Source organism: Peromyscus maniculatus, chromosome 6, assembly GCF_049852395.1.
Source record: "Peromyscus maniculatus bairdii isolate BWxNUB_F1_BW_parent chromosome 6, HU_Pman_BW_mat_3.1, whole genome shotgun sequence".
Taxonomy (NCBI): Eukaryota; Metazoa; Chordata; class Mammalia; order Rodentia; family Cricetidae; genus Peromyscus; species Peromyscus maniculatus.
The window spans coordinates 74,392,200-74,417,646 of record NC_134857.1 but is presented as its reverse complement, the minus strand read 5'-3'; the positions used below and the strand labels follow the sequence as shown (position 1 = coordinate 74,417,646).

The 25,447-nt window shown below is 43.2% G+C and overlaps 2 protein-coding genes across 3 annotated transcripts; one reads left to right on the top strand and one right to left on the bottom strand.

The window, feature by feature from the left end:
* Positions 1-351: 351 nt before the first annotated feature.
* Positions 352-3,616, top strand: Oaz3 (ornithine decarboxylase antizyme 3). The gene is given in 5 exon segments (NM_001290668.1): positions 352-586; positions 851-1,017; positions 1,854-2,029; positions 2,448-2,533; positions 3,360-3,616. Coding segments are annotated over 5 exon segments (729 nt in total). The 5' UTR covers positions 352-419; the 3' UTR covers positions 3,494-3,616.
* Positions 3,617-5,335: 1,719 nt separating this feature from the next.
* Tdrkh (tudor and KH domain containing) lies at positions 5,336-24,898 on the bottom strand. 2 transcript variants are annotated; one of them, XR_013052206.1, is made up of 14 exons: positions 24,734-24,866; positions 13,980-14,127; positions 13,122-13,228; positions 12,089-12,278; positions 11,170-11,309; positions 10,761-11,082; positions 8,899-9,059; positions 8,595-8,767; positions 8,378-8,442; positions 7,922-8,073; positions 7,481-7,582; positions 6,690-6,786; positions 6,165-6,291; positions 5,336-6,029 (listed from the first exon to the last, which is right to left on the bottom strand). XR_013052206.1 is itself a non-coding variant. In XM_015988316.3 (14 exons), exons 2-13 carry the CDS (start codon positions 14,101-14,103, stop codon positions 6,242-6,244), a joined length of 1,683 nt encoding a protein of 560 aa, XP_015843802.1. In that variant the 5' UTR covers positions 14,104-14,127; positions 24,734-24,898; the 3' UTR covers positions 5,336-6,029; positions 6,202-6,241. The 2 variants fall into 2 exon arrangements, 1 of the variants encoding a protein (XP_015843802.1); XM_015988316.3 differs by having other exon boundaries at positions 6,202-6,291; positions 24,734-24,898.
* Between the last annotated feature and the right edge of the window lie 549 nt (positions 24,899-25,447).

The window sequence follows — 25,447 nt, the reverse complement described above, 5'->3', positions numbered from 1 at the left end:
GGCTGTTTGTCAACCAGGACGTAAGGTTTTTTTTTTTGTTGTTTGTTTGTTTTTTTTTTTGGTTTTGTTTTTTTCCTGAGACAGGGTTTCTCTGTGTAGCTTTGGTGCCTGTCCTGGATCTTGCTCTGTAGCCCAGGCTGGCCTCCAACTCACAGAGATCTGCCTGGTGTGCACCACCACCGCCCGGCCAGGGCATAAGTTTTAAAGCATTTGAAACTATCAATGGAATTGTAAAGTGTATACTAGTTAAACATGAGCCTTGGTTGATGGGACAGGAGGGGGTAAAACTGAAGTGACATAAGCATTGACCTCTTGTCTATGTCATAGTGCCTGCCAGGTCACAATGACAAGGTTGCCTGAAATTCTGCCCCTCATCCTCTGAAGCTCACTTTGCCGCAGGGAGGCACTGAACAGAGAAACTGCCTTGTAACAGGTCCCGCCCCTCTCTCTACTCCCTTTCTTATATCAAGAGGGGAAAAACACGGAACTACCTCTACCCCATCTGGTCACCATACGCCTATTACCTCTACTGTTACAAATACCGGATCACCCTCCGGGAGAAGATGCTGCCTTGTTGTTACAAAAGGTACTTGTTTTCATCTTTAGCTGTGGTTACATAAAATATAAGGAAAACAAAACAATTGGAAAGAATTTCCTAAGTGGCAGGGTAGAAGCCTGGCATGGATTTGTATAATTTTTCTATTTGTTTGGCCTGGAAAAATAGGCTAGTCCATAGGATACAGGAAACTGTTGAAGACTGGTCCTGTGTAGCTGAAGTCAGGAGGCTACCATCACAGTTGACACCCCATGCTCTGAGGTAACTAACGTGGGTCTCTCTTTCCCAAACAAGCATCACGTATAAAGAACAGGAGGACCTGACACTGCGGCCCCAACGCTGCTGCCTCCCGTGCTGCGTCCCGTGCTGCCTCCAGTGCTCCTGAGTCCCCAGGAGGCCTCCAGGTGGGCAGAAGCACTGAGCAGGAAAAAGACCACGGCCAGCTTAAAGAACTGTATTCAGTAAGTAGACTATGAGCTGGTGGTGGGACAAGACAGCTCTCTGATGGCTGTGATGACTTTGTCAAGGAGGGGAACATTGATAACCATAAAAACTAGAGGGAGGTAGAGCCCTGAGCTCATGTGTAAAATCTACTTGCTTTCTAGAAGGAATCTGGCCCAGAGATCTAAAGGCCATATAGCTGGTAGCAAACAGCAGGATGGGGAAGAAGTAGGAACAAAGGTATAGCAGACTGTAGTGGGACTTGGGGACACAAAGTAGTTTAGAGATGTGCCTGGAGGTAAAAGGCCTGTAATCCCAGTTTCTTCAAAGGGTTGCCTAGGATACAGAGTGACTACAAAGCTAGCCTCAGTAAGTAAGCAAGACCTTATTCCCCAGCCCCACAAAAAAAGTAAAAGTGGGGCTGGGGATATAGCATGAGCAAGATGACACCCTGAGCTTCCCAGCACTAGAAAGTAATCCTAGGTATGTGACATCAAGTAGAACTCAGTATCGGATAGCTAGTCCTAGGACTAAGGAATAGTCTCATCTTTTAAGATTCTGACTTTTCCCAGCTTCCCTCATCTGCCTCTCCTTGGTTCTACGAGAGCATCCCAATTCGCCCTAGATGTGATTTGAAGACTTCAATGAGCATAGATTATTATTATTATTATTTATTAATTAATTAATTTTTTTTTTTTTGGTTTTTCGAGACAGGGTTTCTCTGTGTAGCTTTGCGCCTTTCCTGGAACTCACTTGGTAGCCCAGGCTGGCCTCGAACTCACGGAGATCCGCCTGGCTCTGCCTCCCGAGTGCTGGGATTAAGAGCATAGATTATTACTTCAATTGTATTTTCCAGGCTGGGAACCTGACAGTGCTATCAACTGACCCCCTGCTTCACCAAGATCCAGTTCAGTTAGACTTCCACTTCCGTCTCAGCCCCCATTCCTCTGCTCACTGGCACGGCCTTCTGTGTGACCACCGACTCTTCCTGGATATCCCACATCAGACCTTGGATGAAGGCAACCGAGAAAGGTGAGGAGCTGGATGGGTGTAGGAAGAGATGGGGTGTGTTCCACTGTTGATCATGTCACAGTGACTGAGGAGCTGGACCAGACACAGCACACTAGCAGCATACAGATAAGATCCTGGGGTTCAGAGAACACTTTTAGTTAAGGGACATTTCCTGGACTCAGACTCAGGAACACTAAAGTGAGGAACCAAATAGTTGAATACTTTGTTGCTCAGCAGTCCTTTCCTCCATGACCCTTTCTGTGACACACACTTCACTTAGGTGGAATCCTTGGCTTCAGAGAAAAGCCACCCAAACTCCTTTAGAACTTTCCATTTTCCGGTTTCGGTAGGTCGAGAGCAAACACTCATCAGTATTTCTCCTGCTCTGACCGTCTAGATTCCAAGTTAACTGAGTATTAACGTTCTCTCTGGCCTCTAGTTTGACAGCAACACTGGAGTACATGGAAGAGAATACCAATGTGGACTCTGTGTTTGTGAACTTCCAAAAAGACCGGAAGGACAGAGGTGAGCTTGGGCTCTTAGGACTTTGGATAAGTCCCTCCTCCCTGGCATTTCAGCAGCCCCTGTCCCCACTTCTATTGCAAAGGAAATTAAGGCACACAGCATTCTGTCTGGTCCATGACAAGTGGACTAACAAGGAGCCCCTGCAGGCGGTGTCAGGCACAAGGCTGGGAGCACTGGAGAGATTACACGGAATCCACTTAAGGAAGGCGGTGGACTGACAAAGGGTGTCAAGCAAATGTATCAAGCCTGCACAGCAGGAATGGACATGTATAAAAAGCCAGGAGGACAGGAACATATTTAACCAGATGCAATATGTTATTGCTCATCTTTCAGAGAGTTTATACTTTGTCAGATATAAGACAAGATGAACTGGGCATGATGGTACAAGCCTGTGATTCTAGCATTTGGAAACCTAGGACAGGAGAATTCTGCACTCAGGGTCAGATTAGTTACATTGTGAGATCTCAAAACAAAATCAAAGCCGAAAAAACCAGATGCTGGTCAATTGCCAGCAATAGTAGATACTATTTTAGAGCTTAAAATGGCATCATTGCAATAAGCACTTGAATAATCACATTTAAAATTTGTGAAGAAGGTTCTCATTCTCATTTTACAACCGAGTAAACTGGAGATCTGAAAGGTTAACTCAAATGGTAAAGTGAATACTAAAGGCAGGGTAGGCCTGTGTCTCTATCACTCCAAAGCACACCCTAAGCCTGCACTATACTGCTTTCCAGAGTCACTCCCTGAAGAAAACAAATCTATGAGGAGTTACATGGGCTGGGCTTCAGTGGATGTTCTAATAATTTGTTCTGTTCCTCTACAGGTGCCCTGCTGCGAGCTTTTAGCTACATGGGCTTTGAGGTGGTCAGACCAGATCATCCTGCTCTCCCTCCCTGGGACAATGTCATCTTCATGGTGTATCCCCTTGAAAGGGACCTTGGCCAGCCTGGCCAGTGAGCCTCCCTGAACATGCTTGTTCCATCTCTGTGAGGGGCCAGAAACCTCAACACACGGGACTCTGGGGCCCAGGATGTGACTTAAGACACTTCCATCCTAGGAAATAAAGATAGTGCAATCAAAGTGTTCACTATTTCTTGAGGGGAGGGAATGTTGGAATGGAATATGAACCTGATAAAGACAAATTCACTGAAGGACATGACTGAAAAGATCAGAGTGACCCGAGTCAGACATGGGAGGGCTCCTTTGCCTTCTCCTAATCCCTAAACCATTTTTCCATTCCCATTTACTGAGCACCAGGACAGATCAATGATCAGTCAACTAGAAAGTTCAGGAGGACTAAGCCTTGCTAAGATGCATTTATATATTTCAATTCTAACTAGAAATGAGTACCAATTCCTTCTCTTTCGATGTGGAGAAAACCAGAGAAAGCATATACATCCTAAGGGATAGTGTTACAGCAGATAACAGAAGAGAGCATTCCAGACAGCAAGGACTGGAGTGTACTAGAAAAATGGTAATGGGTACATTAAAGGAATAGGGATTTTTTTTTTTGAGACAGGGTCTCATGTAGCCAGGCTGGCCTCAAACATACTATATAGTAGAGAGGGGCTTCACACTGATCTTGCCACTTCTACCTCCCAAGTGCTGAGAAGAGGTGTGTGCCATAATTGGGTTTAATTTTTCTTTTATTTTTAGATTTATGTGTATGAATGTTTTGTGTGTGTGTGTGTGTGTGTGTGTGTGTGTGTGTGTGTGTGTGTACGTACATATATATGTACACTATGTGCACGCCTGGTGCCCCTAGAGGTTAGATTACTAGATCCCTTGGGATTGGACTTACAAGATGGTTGTGAGCCACCATGTGGATGCTGGCAGCTGGACCTGGGTTTTCTGTGAGATCAGCCAGTGTTAACCTCTGAGCATCTCTCCAGCCCCACACAATTGGTTTTAATGAGCTTTTATATCATGAACTGCAGGTTCTATGACCTCCATCCCTGAGGGAAAGAATACTGAGAAACTAGGACTGAATGGCTCCAGAGCCTGTTGTATAGTAACTCCAATGCCAGACAGCACACGTCAGTGATTCACCACAGCTGGAACCTAAAACATTAACAGCCTGTCTAGGTTCCTCCAAGACTCTAAGATATGCTCAAACTGTTCTTTCCTTGATGTCTTTCTGCTAATTGGGTCCAAGAATTTGAACTCAGGACATGGCAAATGACAAAGAAGTGCTATACCATTGAGCTACAACCCTGCCTCCTCTCACTTTTTGAGACAGCATCTTACTAAGTTGCTTAGGCAATGCCTTTAACTTTACTTTCCTGCCTTGGTCTCCAAGTAGCTGGGTTTATAGGCCTGGGCTACCAGGCATGGCTACTAACCCTAGAGTTTAAAAAGACCCATGTGTTCATTTTAGGTTTTCCAGTTTACCTCACCTTGTTATATCACTGTGCATTCATATTTAATTTTAAGTACTGTCACAATTCTCAGTGGAGTCTTACAATATCAGCAATGAAGAGATGCTAGAAGGAAACAGGGCACCTAAAGTCTTTCAGTAAGTTTACAGTGAAGACCTCCTCCTAGAACCCAGGTTTCTAGACTCCCAGTCCAGGCCTTCTCTTACAGTGTAGGTAGGTTTTGTGTGCACAGCTGAAACTGGTTATGGTGCTGAGGGATTGGCTGACTTCTGAAGTGACCGAGGGAAGACTATGAATGTTTGCGTGGGAAGGACACATCTTTCAAGACAGGCCTCTGTGTGTGAGACAGCTGGCAAGTACCACCAAGATCTACTCAGAAGAGGCTTTACCCACAGACCTACTTCCAAGTTGTGACAGTATATGGTTTTAGATAATTTTCTAGAGAACTTTATTCAGCAAACAATCCCCCAAATTATTTAAGCAAAACTACACATTCTTTTTCTCTCCCTAGGTGTGTGCATACATAGACACATGCTAGAAATTTACAACATTTCCTAAGTTGCCTCCCATTTCTTCTACTTGTATTTTAAGTAAACTTTATAAAGAAATAGCTTGAAGGACTGTTTGAAAAAAAAACTATCTTCAAAAACCTCAACAATTGAGGGTGAGAGGTAGTACTCTCCTCCCCATATATTTATGCCAATTTTTCCCTTTGTCTCCTGACAACTGCAGTCTTCTGAGTCCACCAAATACTTCCTATAACTACAGTCACCTGATAAGGTGAGTCAGAAATCTGCAGAATCATCACTTCCAATGCCCAAACCCTGGCTGTTCCCCAGCCACAAAAAGAATGCAGTCCAGCAGTAATGCAATTACTGGCAGAGGAGACTGAACCTGGTGTGAAGAGGCTGGGAAGTACACAGCAGCATTCAAACATGGAAAGATGGGGGAGGAACCAGAAGAGGGCAGTGGAGAAATCTATTTGTCTTCATTAGTCACCTTCTGGTATGTTCAATGGAACAGAAAATGGATTTGATCCACAGCAAGCCACACCATGTGAAATAAATGACTTCATAGATCTCTCATCACAGACTCCTCTCTTCTGGCACCAAATCCTGCCAAAGACATAGAGATAAAAAGCTTAAATGGGCTCTCAGAGCAAGTTAAGCGGCACCAAAGATGCTGTAGAGAAATACACAAAGGTAAGAGAGTAGGGAAGAGGGAATAAAGGCCCTTGTCAGACTCCTTACTTTCCTGTTGCTACAGATAGATGACAGCACCACTCACAGCAAAGCAGATGGCTGGTCCAGCAGCTGCAGCTCAGACTTCAGAATAAGTCGTCTTCAAGGTTATCATCACCAGACATAGAGGCAGCTTCTAGTGAGCAGAAACAAGAACATGCGATTGCTTTATTCCAGCAGGTGTTGCCAGTGAAGCTCAGTAGAAAAACGGGCAGTTGGTGTCCTAAGAGCCAAGTGGTTTTTGTTTTTAGACAGGGTTGTATGCAGTGTAGGCTAGACTCAAACTCTCTATTGACCCCGACCTTGTGATGCTCCTTTTCCACTTACCAATGCTGGAATTGTAGGCACATGTGTCTCCACACAGTTTTATCAAGCCCGCGGGATCTAATCCAGGGCTTTGTGCATGTTAAGTACTCTACCAACCAAGTCACATTCCCCAGTCCTAGAACCAAGCTTTAACTAACCTCCCTAATCTGGACAGACTAAGAAAAGGTAACTTTCACAGATGCTGTATGAAAGTATTGCTGTTTGTACCTGATAAACTGAGGCAGGACAGGGTATGTGGTATCTCTTCAGGGCTTTTTTTGGTCTCAGTGAGTATGCTGGCAAGAGAAGCATCTGTTTCTGTGTCCTTAGGCATGGAAGAGAAAAGGAAAGTATCTTGACTGGTGCAAAGGGAGAAGCCTGTCATTTTGATCACAGGTTTGGTTAAGGCAGTTGCTCAATTTGACTACTGAGAAAGATACAATGTCTTTGATCACATTTTTAATCAGTCTGGAAAATGAAGTAATCTAAAGGTTCTCATGATGGCCTAAGGTTTATTTCATTAAAGTTGGTGAAATGGGGCTAGAGATGACTCAGTGGTTAGAGCACACATTAATTTTCTGGAGGACCCAAGTGGGATTCCCAGCACCCATATTACATGACTCACAACCTCTTGTTACTTCATCTTCAGGAGACCCAATGCCTTTTTTCTTCTTGGGCACTCACACATCTGGCATACACTAGATACACACACATACATATGATTAAAAAAATAACTTAGGGGTTATAGAGATGGCACAGAGGTTAAGACCACTGGCTGCTCTTCCCACATGGCAGTTCACAATTGTCTTTAATTCCAGTTCCAGGGGCACCAACACCCTCTCCTGGCTTCCTCAGGCACAATATTCATGTGGTATAAAGATATACATGTAGTTAAAACACACATACATATGAAAAAAAACATTAAAATCTTAAAAAATAAAATTGATAGAAGTGTTATGACTAGACATTTGATTGTGCCTGCAGGCACTCGATCTTCCTGGAAATGACTAGTGACTCACCATGTCCTTCAACATATCTGGGACAGTTCTGTTTTCTTCCATGTCTTCAGGAAGTTGGACTGCATATCCTTTACGAACTAATTCTAACCCAATATCAAGTTTCTGAAAAGGAATAATGAGAAAGCAATGATGTTCTGTTGTAAGGGAGAGCAAATTTGCAACCAAACTTAGGTGAGATGGTCGGCAGATCTTTCAGAGTAGAAATGATATCAGATAAAAGTTTCTGGGGCCAGGTGGTGGTGCACGCCTTTAATCCCAGCACTGGGGAGGCAGAGCCAGGTGGATCTCTGTGAGTTGGAGACAGAGAGAGATCCAGGACAAGCACCAAAGCTACATAGAGAAACCCTGTCTCGGAAAAAAAAAAAAAAAAAACAAACCCAAAAGTTTCTGGGAAAGAAAATATAGATGATGCAGCAAGCAATGTATGAACTTCACCCTTACCTTCCCATTGCTGGTATCATATAAATAGATTTTTGGCCAAGTTGAGATTCCAGTCTGGACATAGCTAGAGATCTTGGCCACCAGGGGCTTCCAGTCAGCACAGTGAGTGAGTCTATCAAACTCATCTAGAGCTTCCTCTTCCCACTGTTCACCTGGAAGAAGATCATAAGGGGAAAGAAGGGGCTGAGCCTCAGAGCTGATAAGAGTAGGTCAGTGCTGGTAAGAGTTGGGATGCATCCTGTCCAGGATGGATTCCAGGAATGTACTTATATTCTGACCTGGTGGGTTTGGATCTGACTGCCAAGTAAGTTTCTGTCTTGCTTTCTAGTGCTGATAAGGAAAATGCACCTGAGTCTCCAGAACTAAAAAGCTTGGGAATGTGAGAATTCTTCTTACAGGCTGTATGAAAGTTACTCTGTTTGGAGGTAAAGTCAATAGGTGGCATGACTAGGTTACCTGAGGGGGCAATCCGTGCTAGACTGCATTCTATTGCTTGAAATGGAAGGCTTAGGAAGTCACTCCTAAAATTAAAGAAGTCGAAATTAGAATGCCAGGTATATACGTTCCCTTCTAAATCTCCTTGATGATATATGCCAATAGCTCACCACTTTTTCAGCAGAAGTGAGCCAACAGTTGGGATTCTAGCAGACTCCACACTGGCTTCTACACTTACCTGAGAGCCCTGAGATCCTTCAGTGGGCAATCTCCATTATCTCCAAAGTCAACAAAGTAGAGGTCCAAGTTCCCATTTTCCAAGGTACCGAGAATCCGGGCTCGATACCAGGAACCATTTGTAGATAAAGGTGCTGCTACAATGTCTCCTACATGTACAGCCAAGTCTTCAGGCTATATGTAGAGATGGGAAGTCATGAGGGGGTTATTATGAAGTGGTAGCTAATAGAGAATAACAGAAAGAAAGGAACATTTTCAGTGAAAAAGATAAGCCCCAGCCCAGTCTTCTCCATATAACAACTCACCAGACTATTCTCATAGTGCTGGGTCATCTCACTGACAAGTTTATCCAATTGGAGGCTGCGGGAGCCAATGATTTGGATCCAGAAATGGTTAGGGTGTTCAGAAGCAGAAACGTAGACTTCTAGGTACTCATCAGCATGGAAACTGAAGTCAGGACTGGGAACTGAACACAGGGTAAGGATGGTGACCATATCAGTACCATCTTTGGTAGGAATGGGGAGACTGCATCAGGGAGATGAAAGATATAAATACCCTGTGACTGTTTACCATTTTAGAAATGGTTAGAGGGACAATTTGGTGACTCATACAAAAATGCCCCGAAGAAAGGTACTAAGTTATCTTCTATACCTTTTTATGTAACCAAGTCTATTTACACTGTCATTCTCCATGGACTCAAAGGAGGCAGCAATTATAGTGAAGGTTAAACCTTCATCTGTTAGGCCTGGCAGGATCAATAAGAAAGGACAAAGACAGCAATTCTGCTTATTATAGATTCTCTTCTACCAGGGATTTATTATATGAACCTAGGCAAGCTTCTTTTAGGGGCTCTGCTCTTTCTTGTTCAAACTAGCACCTCTGTGTAGAAGAGGAAGCCCATGGCCATTTCATTCTTCTTCAATGACATTTAGAAACAGTAATGAGACAGGCAAAACCAGGTTGAGAATTTCTTATGCAAAAAAGTATGCCTAGATATGAGTGTACTTAGCAATAGACAAGATCTATAGCAACCCACACCCCCACTTCCCACCTAGGCTCAGGGAACACCATGGAGGAGGGGACAGAAAGAATCTAAGTGCCAGAGGATGAGGAGTGTGGTAAAATGTGGTCTTTTGGACATTACATGGTATTTGGATACACGAACTCACAGAAGCTGTGGTCACCTACAAAAGATCAAGCCAGTTAAAATTCCAGCATGGATGGGGGAGGGGACCCTGAGGTCCTCTGCCTAGCTAAGGAACTACTGGCATTGTGGATGGTGTGTGTGTGGGGTCACTTTTCTTTGGAAATGTAGGTTACCCAGGCCCAAGTGGATGGCCCCACACCCATGCAAATATGGGTAGCACTAATTGGACTCAATGGGTTATAAAAAAATGAAGTTGGGAGGAAGATGTTTTGGGGGAGCACAGGGAAACTTTAGATATCAAGATACATTGTATATACACATAAAATTTCTCAAGACAAAATAAAAATATGATTTAAACTAAGTGTGTATGAAAAAAAGTCTGTCTGGGGCTGGGGGTGACAGTTCAGCTGGTAAAGCACTTTCCATGCGAGCATGAGGATCGTCCCCAGCTCCCACATAAACGTCAAGGTATAATGGCAAACGCTTGTAATCCCAACCTCCATGTCAGGGAGGCAGAGATGGGGGATCCCTGGGGCTCATTGGCCAGTCAGCCTAGTTTAATCAGCAAGTCCTAGGTCCCAGTAAAGAGGCTTCATCTGAAAAAATAAGGTGAATGGTTCCTGGGGAGCAACACACAAAGCTGACCTCTGGCCTCCATGTACATGTACATATGCACTCATGTGCATACCCCCCACCGCATCCCTGCACGGACACACATACATACAAGTGCACACACACACAAAATATGTGTAAGAGACTATAATAAAAATTTAATTATTTGATCATTAATCTGTTTCCTTTGTCAACATATTTCTATCTTATTTTCCTTCATTAGCTGTACTCAGAAAATTATTATTAGTGTTTGATATTACTCTAAGTAAAATATTAGCCAAAAGGCATTATCTATGATGACAGAGATGGGTATCACAAAAACAGAATTTTTAATTGTTTCCTATTTAAGGTAGTTAATCCAGTATTCCTGTCTTTCATATGGTTAATAGGCTCCTCTTCATTACATACTTTCAAACATGGATGTCTCTGGACTGCTCTGGGCACCAGAATTCTGAAAGCTGTCATCATTAGGTTTCTCCCAGGAACCTTCTTTTGGTCCCGCAACAACCATGTCACCACCTCCTTTGCGGAGAGGAACCTCCAGGGGTGCAGCTGGCCCCATGCTAGAACTGGCATTCTTCCATAAAGCTGCTTCACCAGCCCCACCGGGCTCCGCCACTTCCTCTCTTCTCACACTGATTGGTTGCTTTCGTGGGACCCTGGTTTCTGCAGAATGGGCAATTCTTTTCCGAAGTTCTTCATCTTCTGAGACTTTCTCCAGTATCAGATGCTGTGGGAACAAGAGGGGTGTTACTTCTGTGTAGCCAGACCCTGACGGAGGGGCAGAAGGGCCACGCTCATCCTCGGGTATACTTGCCTTAGCTGCTGCCACTTCCTTCTGTGTTCCTGAGATTTTGATAAGTCTTGACAGTAGTAACGTTCCTTCTGACTCTTTGTCACAAGTGATTTTGGCTCCAGAAGCCTTACAGATAGAACGAATCGTCTCGCCACCTCTCCCTATATTAATACAGAAAAACCCGTCCTTTCCTCCAGACCAACATTCACTACAAGAGGAACCACTGTTTTGTACAAGTTACAAAAAGAAGTCAGTTCTCATAATCAATTTGAATAGAATGTAAGATAGTAAGTAGGAATAAGGAGCTACTGAAGTAATTACTGGAGAAGAGAGAATATAGGACTCTGATTTAACCATTTTATTTAAACTTATGCTTTGGCCAGATTAACGTCAAGACATTCCCACTTTTTGGCTGCACAGCAGCTATACTTTGTATTTTCATCTGTAAGACACATGGTACAGATATCAGCACTAAAGAATGGTCCAGGGGGAAGTATAACAGGGACTCTCGGGGTCACTGTCTTCAAAGGTCTAGGATGCTATGGGCATCTCTAGCATCCCTGTAAAAGCTTATTTTTAACAAAGTAAATATTCACTTATCTTGTATATACATGTGTGGTTTGTGTGGACAGGGTGTACCACAGCACCTATGTGGAGGTCAGAGGGCAACTTGGTTCTTTCTTTCCACTATGTGGGGCTTGGGATGGACTAAGTTGTCAGGCTTAGCAGCAGTTTATCCACTGAGCCATCTTGCTGGCCAATAAAAACCTATTTGAAAGACTCTCATTTTTAAAACACCAGTTCTGAAAGAAAGTAAAGTTCTGAACTAAGTGTGTCTTTTTCCCCTAACAAAGTGAAGGGGAAGCCAGGAAAACCCTTGGAAATGGGCGAAAGACAGGTAAAGATAAAGAATAAAGAAGAGGAAGCTGTCCGGTGGTACCTATGATTCTGCCCACAGATCTCTGGGGGACTGAGAGTTGCTCAAACACTGGGGTGTTTTCTGTCAGGATCTGATGGATTGCTGCTTTGGCCTTGCACACCTGAACAGGAAAACCACTGATAAGCAGTACTCGCTCATCGCCTACATCCTCCGTGTCCACATCAATCCGAGCGCCTGTCTGTTTCCGCAACTGCAGAGAGAAGGAGGCACACACTTTAAAGAACTTCAATTTGGGCCTAGCTAAGGACATTCTATCAAACCCTGGAGGCAGGTGGAGCTGGCCACAGGCCTCAGTTAAATCAAGAGACTGTTATTTATATATGAAAATTAGTGATGAAGGTAATCCAAATAGTAGTTAACTTAAAATCATTTCTCAGCCGGGCAGTGGTGGCACACGCCTTTAATCCCAGCACTCGGGAGGCAGAGGCAGGCGGATCTCTGTGAGTTCGAGGCCAGCCTGGGCTACCAAGTGAGTTCCAGGAAAGGCGCAAAGCTACACAGAGAAACCCTGTCTTGAAAAACCAAAAAAAGAAAAAAAAAATCATTTCTCTCTGTGTTTATAACCCGTTTGCTCACTGATTTTGTTTGGATTAGCAACTAAAGATTTTCTTTCTCTTTTTCTGCTAGGGAGCAAACCCAGGTCCTAGTAGTACTAATAAGTACTTTACCAATATCCATATCCCCAGCAAAAAGATTTTGCTTTCTTGACATTTCAGTTAAACAATGGAAAATGGAAGAATAGTTAGGTAGCAATTCTTTATTGTCATTTAATGGGCACTCACTAACTACCTAATAAAAATATTCATGCTATATCAAACTGAGAATCATCCAATCAAATACTGTTTCAAGCTTAGTCACCTACCATATGAGGAGAAGTGTTCATTTTCAGAAGGAAACCAGTACAGTTAGCTTAATAATAAGTTCCTGTATTTTCTCTTTTAAAAATATGTGCAGCATGGGTGTTCAGAGGAAGGAAACAAGGAGTCAACACAGAATCCATGCCCGAGAAAGCCATCTGTCTGCTCACACTTACCTGTTTAATATTGGCGCCTTGTCGACCAATGATGAGCTTCACAGCCTCCTGGGGAACTCGCATCTCTATCTCAATGTCATCTTCTCCAACAAATGTCAATCGTTCTTCTGTGTAGACCATGACAGACCAGACTTAAATACACTAAATACTACTGTCTCTCCCCTGAGTCAGGCTGTCAGAGACACTAATCCAAGAGACAAACTATGGATCTCAACCACAATTCAAGACATTGAATCTGAGTGGGAATGAGAAGATCCCCAAAGACCAGAGCTGGAGCTGGGTGTATAGCTCAGAGGTAAGGGTGCAGTGTATACACAAGGGCAAGTTCAATTCTCCAGCACTCTACCTGACCTCCTCCAAAGACCATTTGGCATTTTCTTTGGGATACTATTTCAGATATAAAATGGGAAAGGATGATTCTGGAGAAGAAAAGTTATGAGTTTTTAGGATGCTACTCTAAGACATGACTCTTATAAAACAATAAAGGCTATAAGCCGTCTGAGGCATTCATTGGCCTGAAAACTTATTTTTATATTAGTCATTTCTTTGGGACCTGTTCTCTAGGTCCAGCTGTGGCCTACCTCCTGACAGCTGGAGAGAAGCAGCAGAATGAGTGAGTATATACATTTAAAAGTCACATAGTTGGTTTTGCTGAAGGGAAGAGTCAATGACATCATGAGTTCCCTTCATAAACTAGCTTTCCAGTAACAAAGGAAGAAATGACATTTTCAAACCTTTCTCACAGAAAATGAATTATATTTTAACAAAAAGTACTGGTATGGCAAGGGCAGCTTTCATTTCAACTTAACAAAACAGGGAGATGGAATATTATTGCAGGCACTGCATGGGTTCACATACCTCTGCTTTCCCTATATCGCCGATATAGGATGTAGGCAACTGTTGCACTTGCTGGGATTCCAAGACCCAGGGCTATTTTTTGAATAGTGGACAGGTTTGTCCATGAAGTTCGTTCAGTGGACATTTTCTGTTGTACTGACTTAACATCCTGGAACAAACAAATCAAGAAGTAGTTTTCTGCTACCACTTGTCTGGTTGGCAGAGAGGCATGAGAACACACTGTATTAAAAACAAACAGCCCCCCTCCCCCACTACTATGCTGGACAGTAGTGGTGCACGCCTTTAATCCCAGCATTCAGAAGGCAGAGGCAGGAGGATTTCTGAGTTTGAAGCCAGTCTGGCCTTCAGAGCGAGTTCCAGGACAGCCAGGGGTACACAGAGAAACCTGTCTTAAAAAACAAAACAATAACAAGTAAGATAAAATAACCAAAACCAACAACAACAAAATCTCACCTGTCTATTTTTCCCATTTCAAAAGCTCCAGTAAAAAAGAAAAAAGAAAAAAAAATCAAATCTATCTCATGGAAAAAGTCTCGGGATATTTAAAAACAAAACAAAACAAAAAAACAAAAAAAACATGTTAGCTAAGGTACATGAAACTATATACTCATTTCATTTTTTTAAAGAACTATATATTAATTTTTAAAGAAAAAAGGAATGAAAAATTAAAAAAAACCATACATATAGTAAAGAGCAGGGCATCTATCTTCAGGTCGAAGCATTTGTGGTGTTGAGCAGAAAGGAGTGAATTAAAAATGGATGATGTTGAGAAAGGTAAGAAGTTTTTTTGTTCAGAAGTGTGCCCAGTGCCATACTGTGGAAAAGGGAGGCAAGCATAAGACTGGACCAAATCTCCATGGTCTGTTTGGGCAGAGGCCAGGTCAGGCCACTGGATTCTCTTACATAGATGCCAACAAGAGCAAAGGCATCACCTGGGGAGAGGATATACTGGAGGAGTATTTGGAGAATCCCAAAAAGTACATCCTTGAAACAAAAATTATCTTCACTGGGATTAATAAGGGAGAAAGGGCAGACCTAATAGCTTATCTTAAAAAGGCTACTAGTGAGTTAATACCAATGTCTTTACTACAACTGTTTCATGGCTTTTAATGTGTATCATAATTTATTCATATACCAGAATACAGATCATGAATGGCTAACAATGCTTTTGTTGGACAGTCCTGATTTAAGCAAAATTGACTTGTAGTAAAGTGGATATGATCTTTTTTAAAGTAACAATTCCAGTTGCATAAATACTATCACTGCCCTCCTTTTATCAAGATAGAATTGGACTTAATTAGTAATGTTAAACTTTCCACAAAGATGGGGGTGTCATCTCAAAACATACTAAATGGTTTTACACTTAATTTATATAACTGGGCATATAAATATGTTTAAACACTGGGGAAATTCACTATCTCAGAAACAAGCTGAAGACACCTGTGTTTTAATTGTGTTCACTGGCTTGTTACAGGTAGTAGTTGAACATCAGGAAGCAATTGTTTATTTTTTATTTTTTTAAGGACACAGCAATGTTCTTTTTTTAAAGATTTATTTATTATGTATACAGTGTTCTGCCTGCATGTATGCCTGCATGCCAGAAGAGGGCACCAGATCTCATTATAGATGGTTGTGAGCTACCCTGTGGTTGCTGGGAATTGAACTCAGGACCTCTAGAAGAGCAGCCAGTGCTCTTAACCTCTGAGCCATCTCTCCAGCCCAGCAACTGTTTATTCTTGATGATGCCAATTTAATTAGAATTCTCTGTTAAAGGATGCTGCCTTCTAGTATTGAAAGGCTTTAGTGTGGTTTATGTACAGTATCAAATAGAGCATTTGACACTTTAGGAAAAAAAAACAAAATCATAGTTAGGTTTCATATCTAACTACTTAAAATTCCTTTATACTTTTGGGCCTTTCTAGAAGTTGGGGTCTGCAAAGGGTGCCATTTTAGGTCTAGTAAAGGTCTTGGCACTTATTTTTTTTTTCTGGAGGCATAGTCTTTATTTAGCCTCTATATCTGGTTTCTTCCTTTTTTTTATTATTTATTTATTTTTAAAAGATTTTTAGTTTTATTTTGTGTTCATGTGAGAGCCTCCATGTTTGTGCACCATGTGAATTCAGGTGCCTGTGGCGGCAAAAAGAGGGTGTTAGATCTCTTAGAACTGGCCTTAGAGGTGCTTGTGAGCCACCATGTGGGTGCTGGGAACTGAACCCTGGTTCTCTGCAAGAGCAACAAGTGCTCTTAACCACTGAGTCATTTCTCCAGCCACCATCTGGCTTCTTTTTACTCCTCAACCAAGAGTGAAATGAAGTTCTGCTCTGCTCCTTCAACAGCACTTCCCAGATCAGCCCAGGTGACATGTCTGAAGCCTTACCTTACCACCTGCAACAGCAAGGCAGCTACTCTCCATGAAAATCCCTCCTTCATTTCTGTGCCTTTTCCCTGAGGTTCTCATCTTGTTTGCCTGGCAGGGTCTTTCTGAGTGTGGGGCTTGTCATCCAGTGCCTTCTATACATTGCTAATGTTACTGCTCTCTTTAGGCAACTTCACTGAAACCTGTAGCTTCAATTGTACCTATAGCCTAATAATGCCTACAGTGCCCCATTTGAGAAGCGTATCAAATCTTATCTAGAACATGGAACAGCCTTCTTACTAGCTTTGCTATGAATCTCTGATACTGTACCTTCACTTTGCTGTCAAGCAAATACCAACATCTCTCTCACTGTAATTCTTATTCCACGTGTCTAAACTCACAATTGCTTCAGAGCGTCTCAAGTTTCTAATGCTTCCTTCTCCAGTCTCCCTTTCTTTTTAGATAGGGTTTCATGTATTCCAAGGTGTCCTTTAACTCTTCTTCACATATTTTGATTATATGTGTGTATGTCTGTGTATGGGTATAGGTGCCTTAGGGGGTCAATGGATTTTCTGTAGGAGGAGTTTCAGGCAGTTGTGAAGTGTCTGATGTGGGTGTTTAGACCCAAACTTGGGTCTTCTCAAAGTATCGCCAGTGATCTTAACCGCCGAGCCATTTCTTTAGCACAACACTCTTTCTTCAAGAAACTCTATGTCGAATCTACTTCTTTTCCCCAACTGCTTTCCACTTCCCCCTTCTTTTTGCATAGGGCACAGGGGTAGTAACATATCTGTCCTCATTTTCTCTTCTTGAATACTCTACCATTATTCATCAAGGTTACTAGCAACTACGCTGCTAAATCTAAAGATCCATTTCAGTTCCCTGCCTAATCTTGTCACAGTATCTAACATAGTTTGTGATATCCTCTTTTCTTTGTCCTTTTGTTCATTTTGACAAGGGTCCTTTGTATAGCCTTGGCTGTCCTGGAACTAGCTCTGTAGACCAGGCTGGCCCTACTTCTGCCTCCTGAGTGCTGGGATTAAAGGCATGAGCCACCACCACCAGGCTTTTCTTTTCTAGGAACTTGTAGATAGTAAGCAGTGGTCCTTACAAGCTATCCCTTTCTTTTCTTTCCCCCCCTCCTTACTTCCCTCCTTCCCTCCCCCCCATATTTTAGGCCAATGTTCGATTACTGAGCTATATCCCCAGTGTCACTTGCTTTGACTCTGGTCTTTCTGTAGCCCAGCCTGGTCCCGAGCTTGAGGCACTTCCTGCCACAGTCTCTCAAATGCTGGGATTATAGGTGAGACCATGCCTCTCAATCTTTAAAAATTTTTCGACAGAGTCTCACTAAGTTACTCAGATTGGCCTTACTCACACTTACTCTATGGGCCAGTGAAGGCTTGAATCTACCCTCCTCCTACTTCAGCCTCCGAAACAGCTGGAATTATGGGCTTATACCACCAGGCCTGCAATGTCCTCTTTTCTAAACACTTTCTTCATTTGGCTTTCCCAGCACAGACTTCCAGCTTTTCATCTCCATTTCTAGTTGATATATCAGTCTTGTTTAGCAGTTCCTTCTCTGTCTTCAAACCTCCAAACAGTGGAGTGTCCCAGGGATCCATATCCCCCCCCCCCGTGCCCCGCCCGCCGCCCCCCCCTCCCCCGTGTTCTACCTCATTTCCTGGGTGATCTTATTTTCATTAATGGCTTTGACTTCAAATCCCATCTATGGGATATAACTCCCCAGTTTGTGGATTTACCTAGGAATTTCCTCCTAAACTATGTGTTTGTATCCAACCACTTTTTTTTTTTTTTTTTTTTAAAGACAGGGTCTTGCTAGGTAGTTGGCATAGAACTAAGGAGCTCAGGATGGGCTTGTGATCCTCCTATTCCAGCCTCAGTGCTAGATTATAGATATGTGCCACCACACTCAGCTACCAGTAACATTTATTCCCTCTACTCCCCCTCTACTCCAACCCCTTTTTATTCTTCCCTTGCTATAACTCTGCTTTACAACATTGTATCAGGCTAGGGATGGAGCTCACTGGGATGGTACTTCCGAGCACATACAGGGCCTCCAGTTCAATCCCCAGCATCATGGTCTGTGTGGGATTTATATTTAGATTACTACAATTGCTTAATTATATCTTTGTATTTGCCATCATCCTTTTAGCTTATTCTCAAAAACTGGAAAACTTCAAGTAATGCTTGCAATGTTTCCCCTCAAAATATTCCAGTGATTTTCCATATTACTATGATTACTAAAAACCAATTTATTTGATAACTTGCAAGGCTATTTCTCATCTCTACATAAGAATGTAAATTCCTCAAGAATACAGATTATTTTTTTCCTTCTTTAGTGCTTAGCATACAATAACTACTTAATATTTGGTCAATGATACTTTGTTGAATGAATACAATTTCTCTTATTTTCTTTAATGTGGCTCTCAGCTGCCTAAATGTCAATTCCTTAATGGGATGAAAGATATTTTGTCTGATTTTTGCCTGCCATCTTCATATCCTCAAATTTTTATTCTATATTTGTTAGGGGAATAGGATCTATTTACATATCTTCCTCTGACACATGTCACCTGTGTCTTCTCAGTCTTGCCAATGTCCTCATTAAGTTCTATTCTTTCAAGTTTCATCTTTAATAGCATCTCTTCCAAAGCCTCAGGGATTCCTAGTGCTGACGGATATAGGCCACACTATTCCACCACAGTGCTTATCTATTATCCTGCTTCCTCTAGAACTACCGGCTTTACTAGTGCAGTTAAAGCACATCAATCGCTTCCATGTGCTAGATGCTACCGTGGCAGTAGGAACACAGATAAAAAATAAATGTGCTGAGTAGCTATTGTCCTAGTCACTTTATATGCATTAATTATTCAATATTCATATAACCTTGTCAAGTAGGAAATAATAGCCTCATTTTTATAGAGGTACACATATACCTGAAAAGTTTGTTTAACCTATCACCCAGAATTTGAGTTATTATTTGCTTATGAAAAGTCTTGTCAGGTGATTTCAGAAGTTTCTTCTTCTTCCTTTTTTTTTTTTTCTTTTTCTTTTTTGAGACAGAGTTTCTCTGTGTAGTTTTGGTGCCTGTCCTGGAACTCACTCTGTAGACCAGGCTGGCCTCGAACTCACAGAGATCCGCCTGGCTTTGCCTCCGAGTAAAAGTTTCTTCTTAACTTTCATTTTACTTAAACTTTCAGGGTAACAATATATGTCATAATTCTTTATTTTGATCAACTTCAATTCAAAAGTAAATAAACACCGGTAGAAAACATTATAGATGATAAAAAAATTACACAATGCCATTACATATTATGATAACCCAAACATAATGTGTGGTTTCTTTTTTTTAAATGCTTTTTCTTGAGACAGGATCTCACTATGTAGCCTTAGCTAGTCTGGAACTCACTATGTAAACCAAGCTGCCTTATAACTCAAGAGATCCATCTGCCTCTGCCTCCGGAGTGCTGGGATTAAAGGCATGTGCCACTATACTGGGCCATAATGTAGTTTTCAATAAGAACTACTTAAACATGAGTAAATATAATTTGCCTCCAGGTACAAAATTCAACCCGGATAATAATAAAAATGCTGGGTCGGGGCAATGCTACATGCTTGCTGTATAAGTCCAAGGACCAGAGTTTGGATCCCAGAACCCATGTGAACTCAGGTACTGTGGCTATCTTTAATCCTAGCATCTGAGAAGCAGAGACTGGATCCCTGTGGTTAACTGGCTAGCTAGACTAGCCAGAACTGGGGAGCTCTGGGTTAGTGAGGTACCCTGTCTCAGTAAATAAAATAGAAAGCAATTGAGGATGACACTTGGTGTCAACTTTATGCTTCCACCTGTACAAGTATCTACATATACACACGAGCCCATGAACATATAAACATGCATACAGGAATACATACATATAAAGTTAAAATATCTTCATCTTAAAAAAATTAGCTTTATTCTAGTAAGGCTAAAAACATATTCATCAATACAGAACCGACTTTGGAGTAAAACTGGTTATAAGAGTGCTTTCCTTGGAAGCCTAGAAGGAAAACTGAAGAGACTAGTGTGGAAACCTCACTCCCAGGAGCAGACAGACTGGTAAGGAGATTAGAACGGGATTTGTTTTCCTACAAAGCATCACAATTTGTATCTAGCATATTCCAGGTGTAGCTTAATGGTAGAGTTCCTGTGTCTCAGGGTCCCAAGCTCTAGAACTACCACAAATAACCACAGATGCTTGCTGAATGAACACTTGCATGTAGCCTTGGAGAGCTTTACTGACCAGATGGAATACAATTCTTCAGAGAATCTACCAGAGGTTTACTAAATCTTTTTTCCCCCTAGTTAGTTTTTTTGAATTCTTCGTAGATCAGGCTGGCCCTGAACTCACAGAGATCCGCCTGCCTCTGCCTGGGATTAAAGGCGTATGCCACCACCACTCAGACCTAGTCAGTAGTTTTAAATAAATTTAATCTATCCTCTTGGGCTGGAGAGATGGCTCAGCCATTAAAGGCTAGGCTCACAACCAAAAATATAATCTATCCTCTTGACCAGACTTATGGCCTGAGGAAAAACAGAACCTTTTATTACCTTGGGCATTCAGGAGTCTTGTCAATTTGGGATAGTTATTTGGTAGATTTAGTACACCACTTCAGAGACTAAGCATTAACGCTGAGGGAAAACTGGCTTTCTCTAACCACCCACCCACACTCACATTTTTCGAGGGAAGAATGGATGATACTATGGAAGCATTCTACTACTGACCTATATTTCCCTTCTTTCGGAGCCCCTTTTTTGAAACAGGACCTAAATTGCCGAGGCTGGTCTGATCTCTGGACCCTCTTGCCTTAGCCTCCAGGTAGTTGGATTAGAAGCATGTATTACTACCCTGACTTTCTCCACCACCCCATTCTATCTATATTTAGGGGAAAGGTTGAATTTAATGTGGCCTGAGGTTCTTCTGTTATTTCTGTAGAGTACATTCCCCTAAATCACTGGATAAACATCAGTTTTTCCATTAGCCAGTAAATAAAACTTTTCACAAGAATTTGTGTAGTATTATACAAACACCTTTATATGTACTCAAGGAAAAGAAACATGTTTGGCTTCATAAAGGAGGTTTACACTGATATACTTTTCAAAATATTAACTTATGAATTGCTACTTTCCTACATCAAGAAATAATTTACTTTGGATGTCGAGAAAAGATTTTAGTTCTTTTAGTTCCTGGTTCAGTTAAAAAATTCCAGTTGAGCTACACATGCTGAGGGCAGAAGAAGAATTAGAATTTCTGCTCTGGGGGTGGAGAGACGGCTCAGTGTTCAAGAGTATTTGCTGCTCTTGCAGAAGACGCAGGTTTGGTTCCCAGTATTGACATGGCAGCTCACTAAAGTTTGTAATTTCAGCTCTAGAGGATCCAACACCCCCTCATGGCTTTTGTGGGTATTGCACGCACATGGTGCACTAGCATACACACGGGCAAACACTAGTACACAGAAAGTACAAATAAATCTTTAAAAAAAAATTCCTGCTCTAGCAGAGTGTGGTGGCATATGTCCCCAGTACTCAGGAGGCCGAGGCAGGTGGCTCTCGGTGAGTTTGAGGCCAGCCTGGTCTACAAAGCAAGTTCCAGAACAGCCAGGGCTACATAGAGAAACTCTGTCTTGAAAAACCACCACAACAAAAAAATTCCCACTCTGATACACTCCATCTAGTAGGAGAAACAACTAATTACATGATAGTACAAAAACAAAACAAAACAAACAAACAAACAAAAAAAACCCAATATTGTTTCAAGGAGATGGTGGCACACACCTTTAATCCCAGCACTGGGGAGGTTGAGGCATGTAGAGAGAGTTACAGGATAGTCATGGCTACACAGAGAAATTGTCTCAAAAACAAACAAACAAAAAACAAAACAAAATACTGTCGATGCAACAGTAAAGAGAAGTTAGAACTTTATAGGTTTATTTCCTACATAGGGCAGAACTGAAAATCATCTCAAGAAATGGCAAGCCGGGCGGTGGTGGCGCACGCCTTTAATCCCAGCACTCGGGAGGCAGAGCCAGGCGGATCTTTGTGAGTTCGAGGCCAGCCTGGGCTACCAAGTGAGTTCCAGGAAAGGCGCAAAGCTACACAGAGAAACCCTGTCTCGAAAAACCAAAAAAAAAAAAAAAAAAAAAAAAAAAAAAAAAAAAATAGAAATGGCTCATGGTGCTGGAGACAGTTCAGTGGTTAAGTATGTTTTCTGGTCTTACAGAGGACCTGAACTTGGTCCCCAGCACTGATCAGGTAATTCCCAACTCCAGGAAATCTGACACCCTTTTCTGACTTCCACAGTCAGCCACACATATACATAAATAAAAGTAAAATAAATCTCAGGAAAAGATATAACACATCTATCTCCTGACAATTTATTCAAACTAATAAATACTGATATACAATATGAACTTGGTTCTGAGGACATAGCAGTCAAGACAGACTTAGCTGCCTTCAAGAAGCTTTTCGGATGTCAGGGGCAGTGTGAATACCCTAGGGAAATCAAAGTAAATCTAGCCCTATGTGTTTTCATGTCTCCTTTTATGCTATTTTTGGTCTCATAATTCATGTTATATGGCATAGAAATCAAAGAATTTTAGAACTGGGATGGATTATAAACATTGTTTTTTTCATTCATGTTACAATTGGGGAAACCTGAAGCTTAGAAATATAAAAGGAATTTCCCAAGATCATATAGCCGGTCCATCATTTCTAGAATATGCAAGGGGGATAAATGTTTTGAAGGCCAGTCATGATTGCATCTCTTTGTTGAGGCCCACAGCACTAGTTTTTTAGTTCTGAAACTATCAGAATCATAGCCAAGAATATCTGATATTTTCCTGGATCTGCATCCAAATTTCCTAAATCCTGACCAGTCCATAAGGATTTTCACAGTATCCCAGACACATTTTCATAGCACACACCAGGCTTCTACTTATTTTTAAACTGCATGTTTATACCTGTGCAAGCATGTGTACTGGCATGCATATGGCATTGGAGGACAACATGAGGAATCAGCTCTCCGTTTGTCAGGACAGAGATGTGGAGGTCAGAGGACAGCTTTGTGAGTTGCTTCTCTCCTAGCTTTACACTGTTTTTGAAGACTGAATGCATCAGGCTTCCCTTTTCTGGATTAGCCATTTTACTGCCCCCGTAATTCTTAATTAACGGCTCTGTTATTAGAAGAATGAACTGTAAGCAGTAACAGTGGGTACAAAGACCAATAGATGACTACAGCAGATATCCGTAACACAAAAATAAGAGTATGAATTGGTAGTATGACTATAGAAGACCTAGGGATTGGTTTATGGGAAGGTAGGAAGCAAAGTCAAGAAGAGAGTTACAAGGTTTCAGAAAACACTTTTTGTGGAGGGAGTGTGTCACAGGGTGAATTCCGGTGACAAAGACAGGTTTGCTGGCTGATATGCATTTGAACCAACAGGCAAATTTAACTTTAGATATCACAAATACGTTTGTGCTCTGCGTTACCAATTCATATGTTAAGGAATGGATGAATGAACTCCAACCAGGCAAACCAACCAGGACTGATGAGGACTGAGCCTGGGGTGGTAGGTAGCACATGCTTATAATCCCAGCAACCGAGGAGGTGGAGGCAGAAGGATCTGAGGCTCAGATTCATCCATAGCAAGTTCAAGGCCACCCTAGTGACATGAAATCCTGTCTGGGGAGAGGTGGTGGTGAGGAGGCCAGGTGTCCAATGCTCAGACTACTAGTACCTGAAAGGCGAAGGCAGAAGGCTCAGCAGTTTAAGGTTGGCTACAGGGCAAGTTCTTGGCCAGTCTGGGTAGACTACAAGAGACTGTGTCTCACAAACAAACAAACAAACAAACAAAACAAAGGAAGACTACCGGAAAAACAACCATTCCAAAGCAGAGTGTTGTGGCGCTTGCCTGTACTTCCATCTCTCCAGAGGCAAAGACTGGAGGATCTCGAGTTCAAAGCCAGCTTGACCCAGACCCCGCCACTAAATAAATAACTAAACACCCTGCAGCTGCAAAGAGCCACCGGACCAGGATGGGGCAGGGAGGAGGCAAATTAACAAAAGGAGGCTCCTCGTTTCCAAAGGAGCCACCGGTCTAGGGGTGCAAACGGAGTTGTGGCGAGGGCCCCACCGGTTCTGGGGGCCTCGCTCTTGTGCTGGGTCCAGTTACCAGCTCCCGGCACAGCTGCCCTAGACGGTGACCCCCCCGACAGCCACCCCCCCCCACGACACCCTCACCCCACCCGCCCCGACCCTTCTGCCTCCCAGGTGCCAGGCTGCCCACCGCCCAGCCTCTCCCACGCCCCCAAATTCCTCTCTCTCTAGAGCCCCGCCTTTACCGCTGCTCCAGAGTCGCGCGCTCCACGCCTGGCCTCGCACCTCGCCCGCACCGCCGCCGCCCCTCCGCTCCCTCAGCGTAGCCGCCTAGCGGGACGGCTCTTTCCCCAGCCTCTTTCCCCGCCCCCGCGGCGCCCCCGCACCAATCAGCGCTCGCCCCGAAGCCTGACCAATCACGCTCCCCCGCCGCAGCCAATCCTTCCGCGGGCTGCCGTGAGCGACGTGCGCGGCTGTGGGCTGAAGTCCAATTACCCGGATGGAAAGCCCGAGCCGGCCCATGTCACTAGCCAGTGGGAGCGGCGGGCGGCAGGTGCTGCTGGTAATGGAGCTTGCACCTGCTGAGAAGGAGGTGGTCCGGCCAGGTCCTTCTCTAAGCCGAGGAGGTTGAATGGCCGCGACCCGCGTGGGACTTCGGCGCTCCGAGGCTCCGGGGGCTTGGCTCGCCCGTGGGTGTCCTCGGCCCTGCTTGGGCGGCCTCGGGGGAAGCCGCCTCGTGATGGGCGCCGCGGCGCCGCTTCTCCGTTAAGAATGCCTGCCTGGATCGGTCCCCACCCCCGGCTTGGCCAGGGGACCGGGAAGGAACTGTGTGAATGGAGTGAAACGGGGGCGGGTGCTGCACGGCCCCGCGGCCGAGCCCGGGACACCCCACGTGGACAAAGTCACTCCGGCCACCACCCGGGTAAGGCGGCTGCGGGTGGAGCGCGCCCACGGCCCGC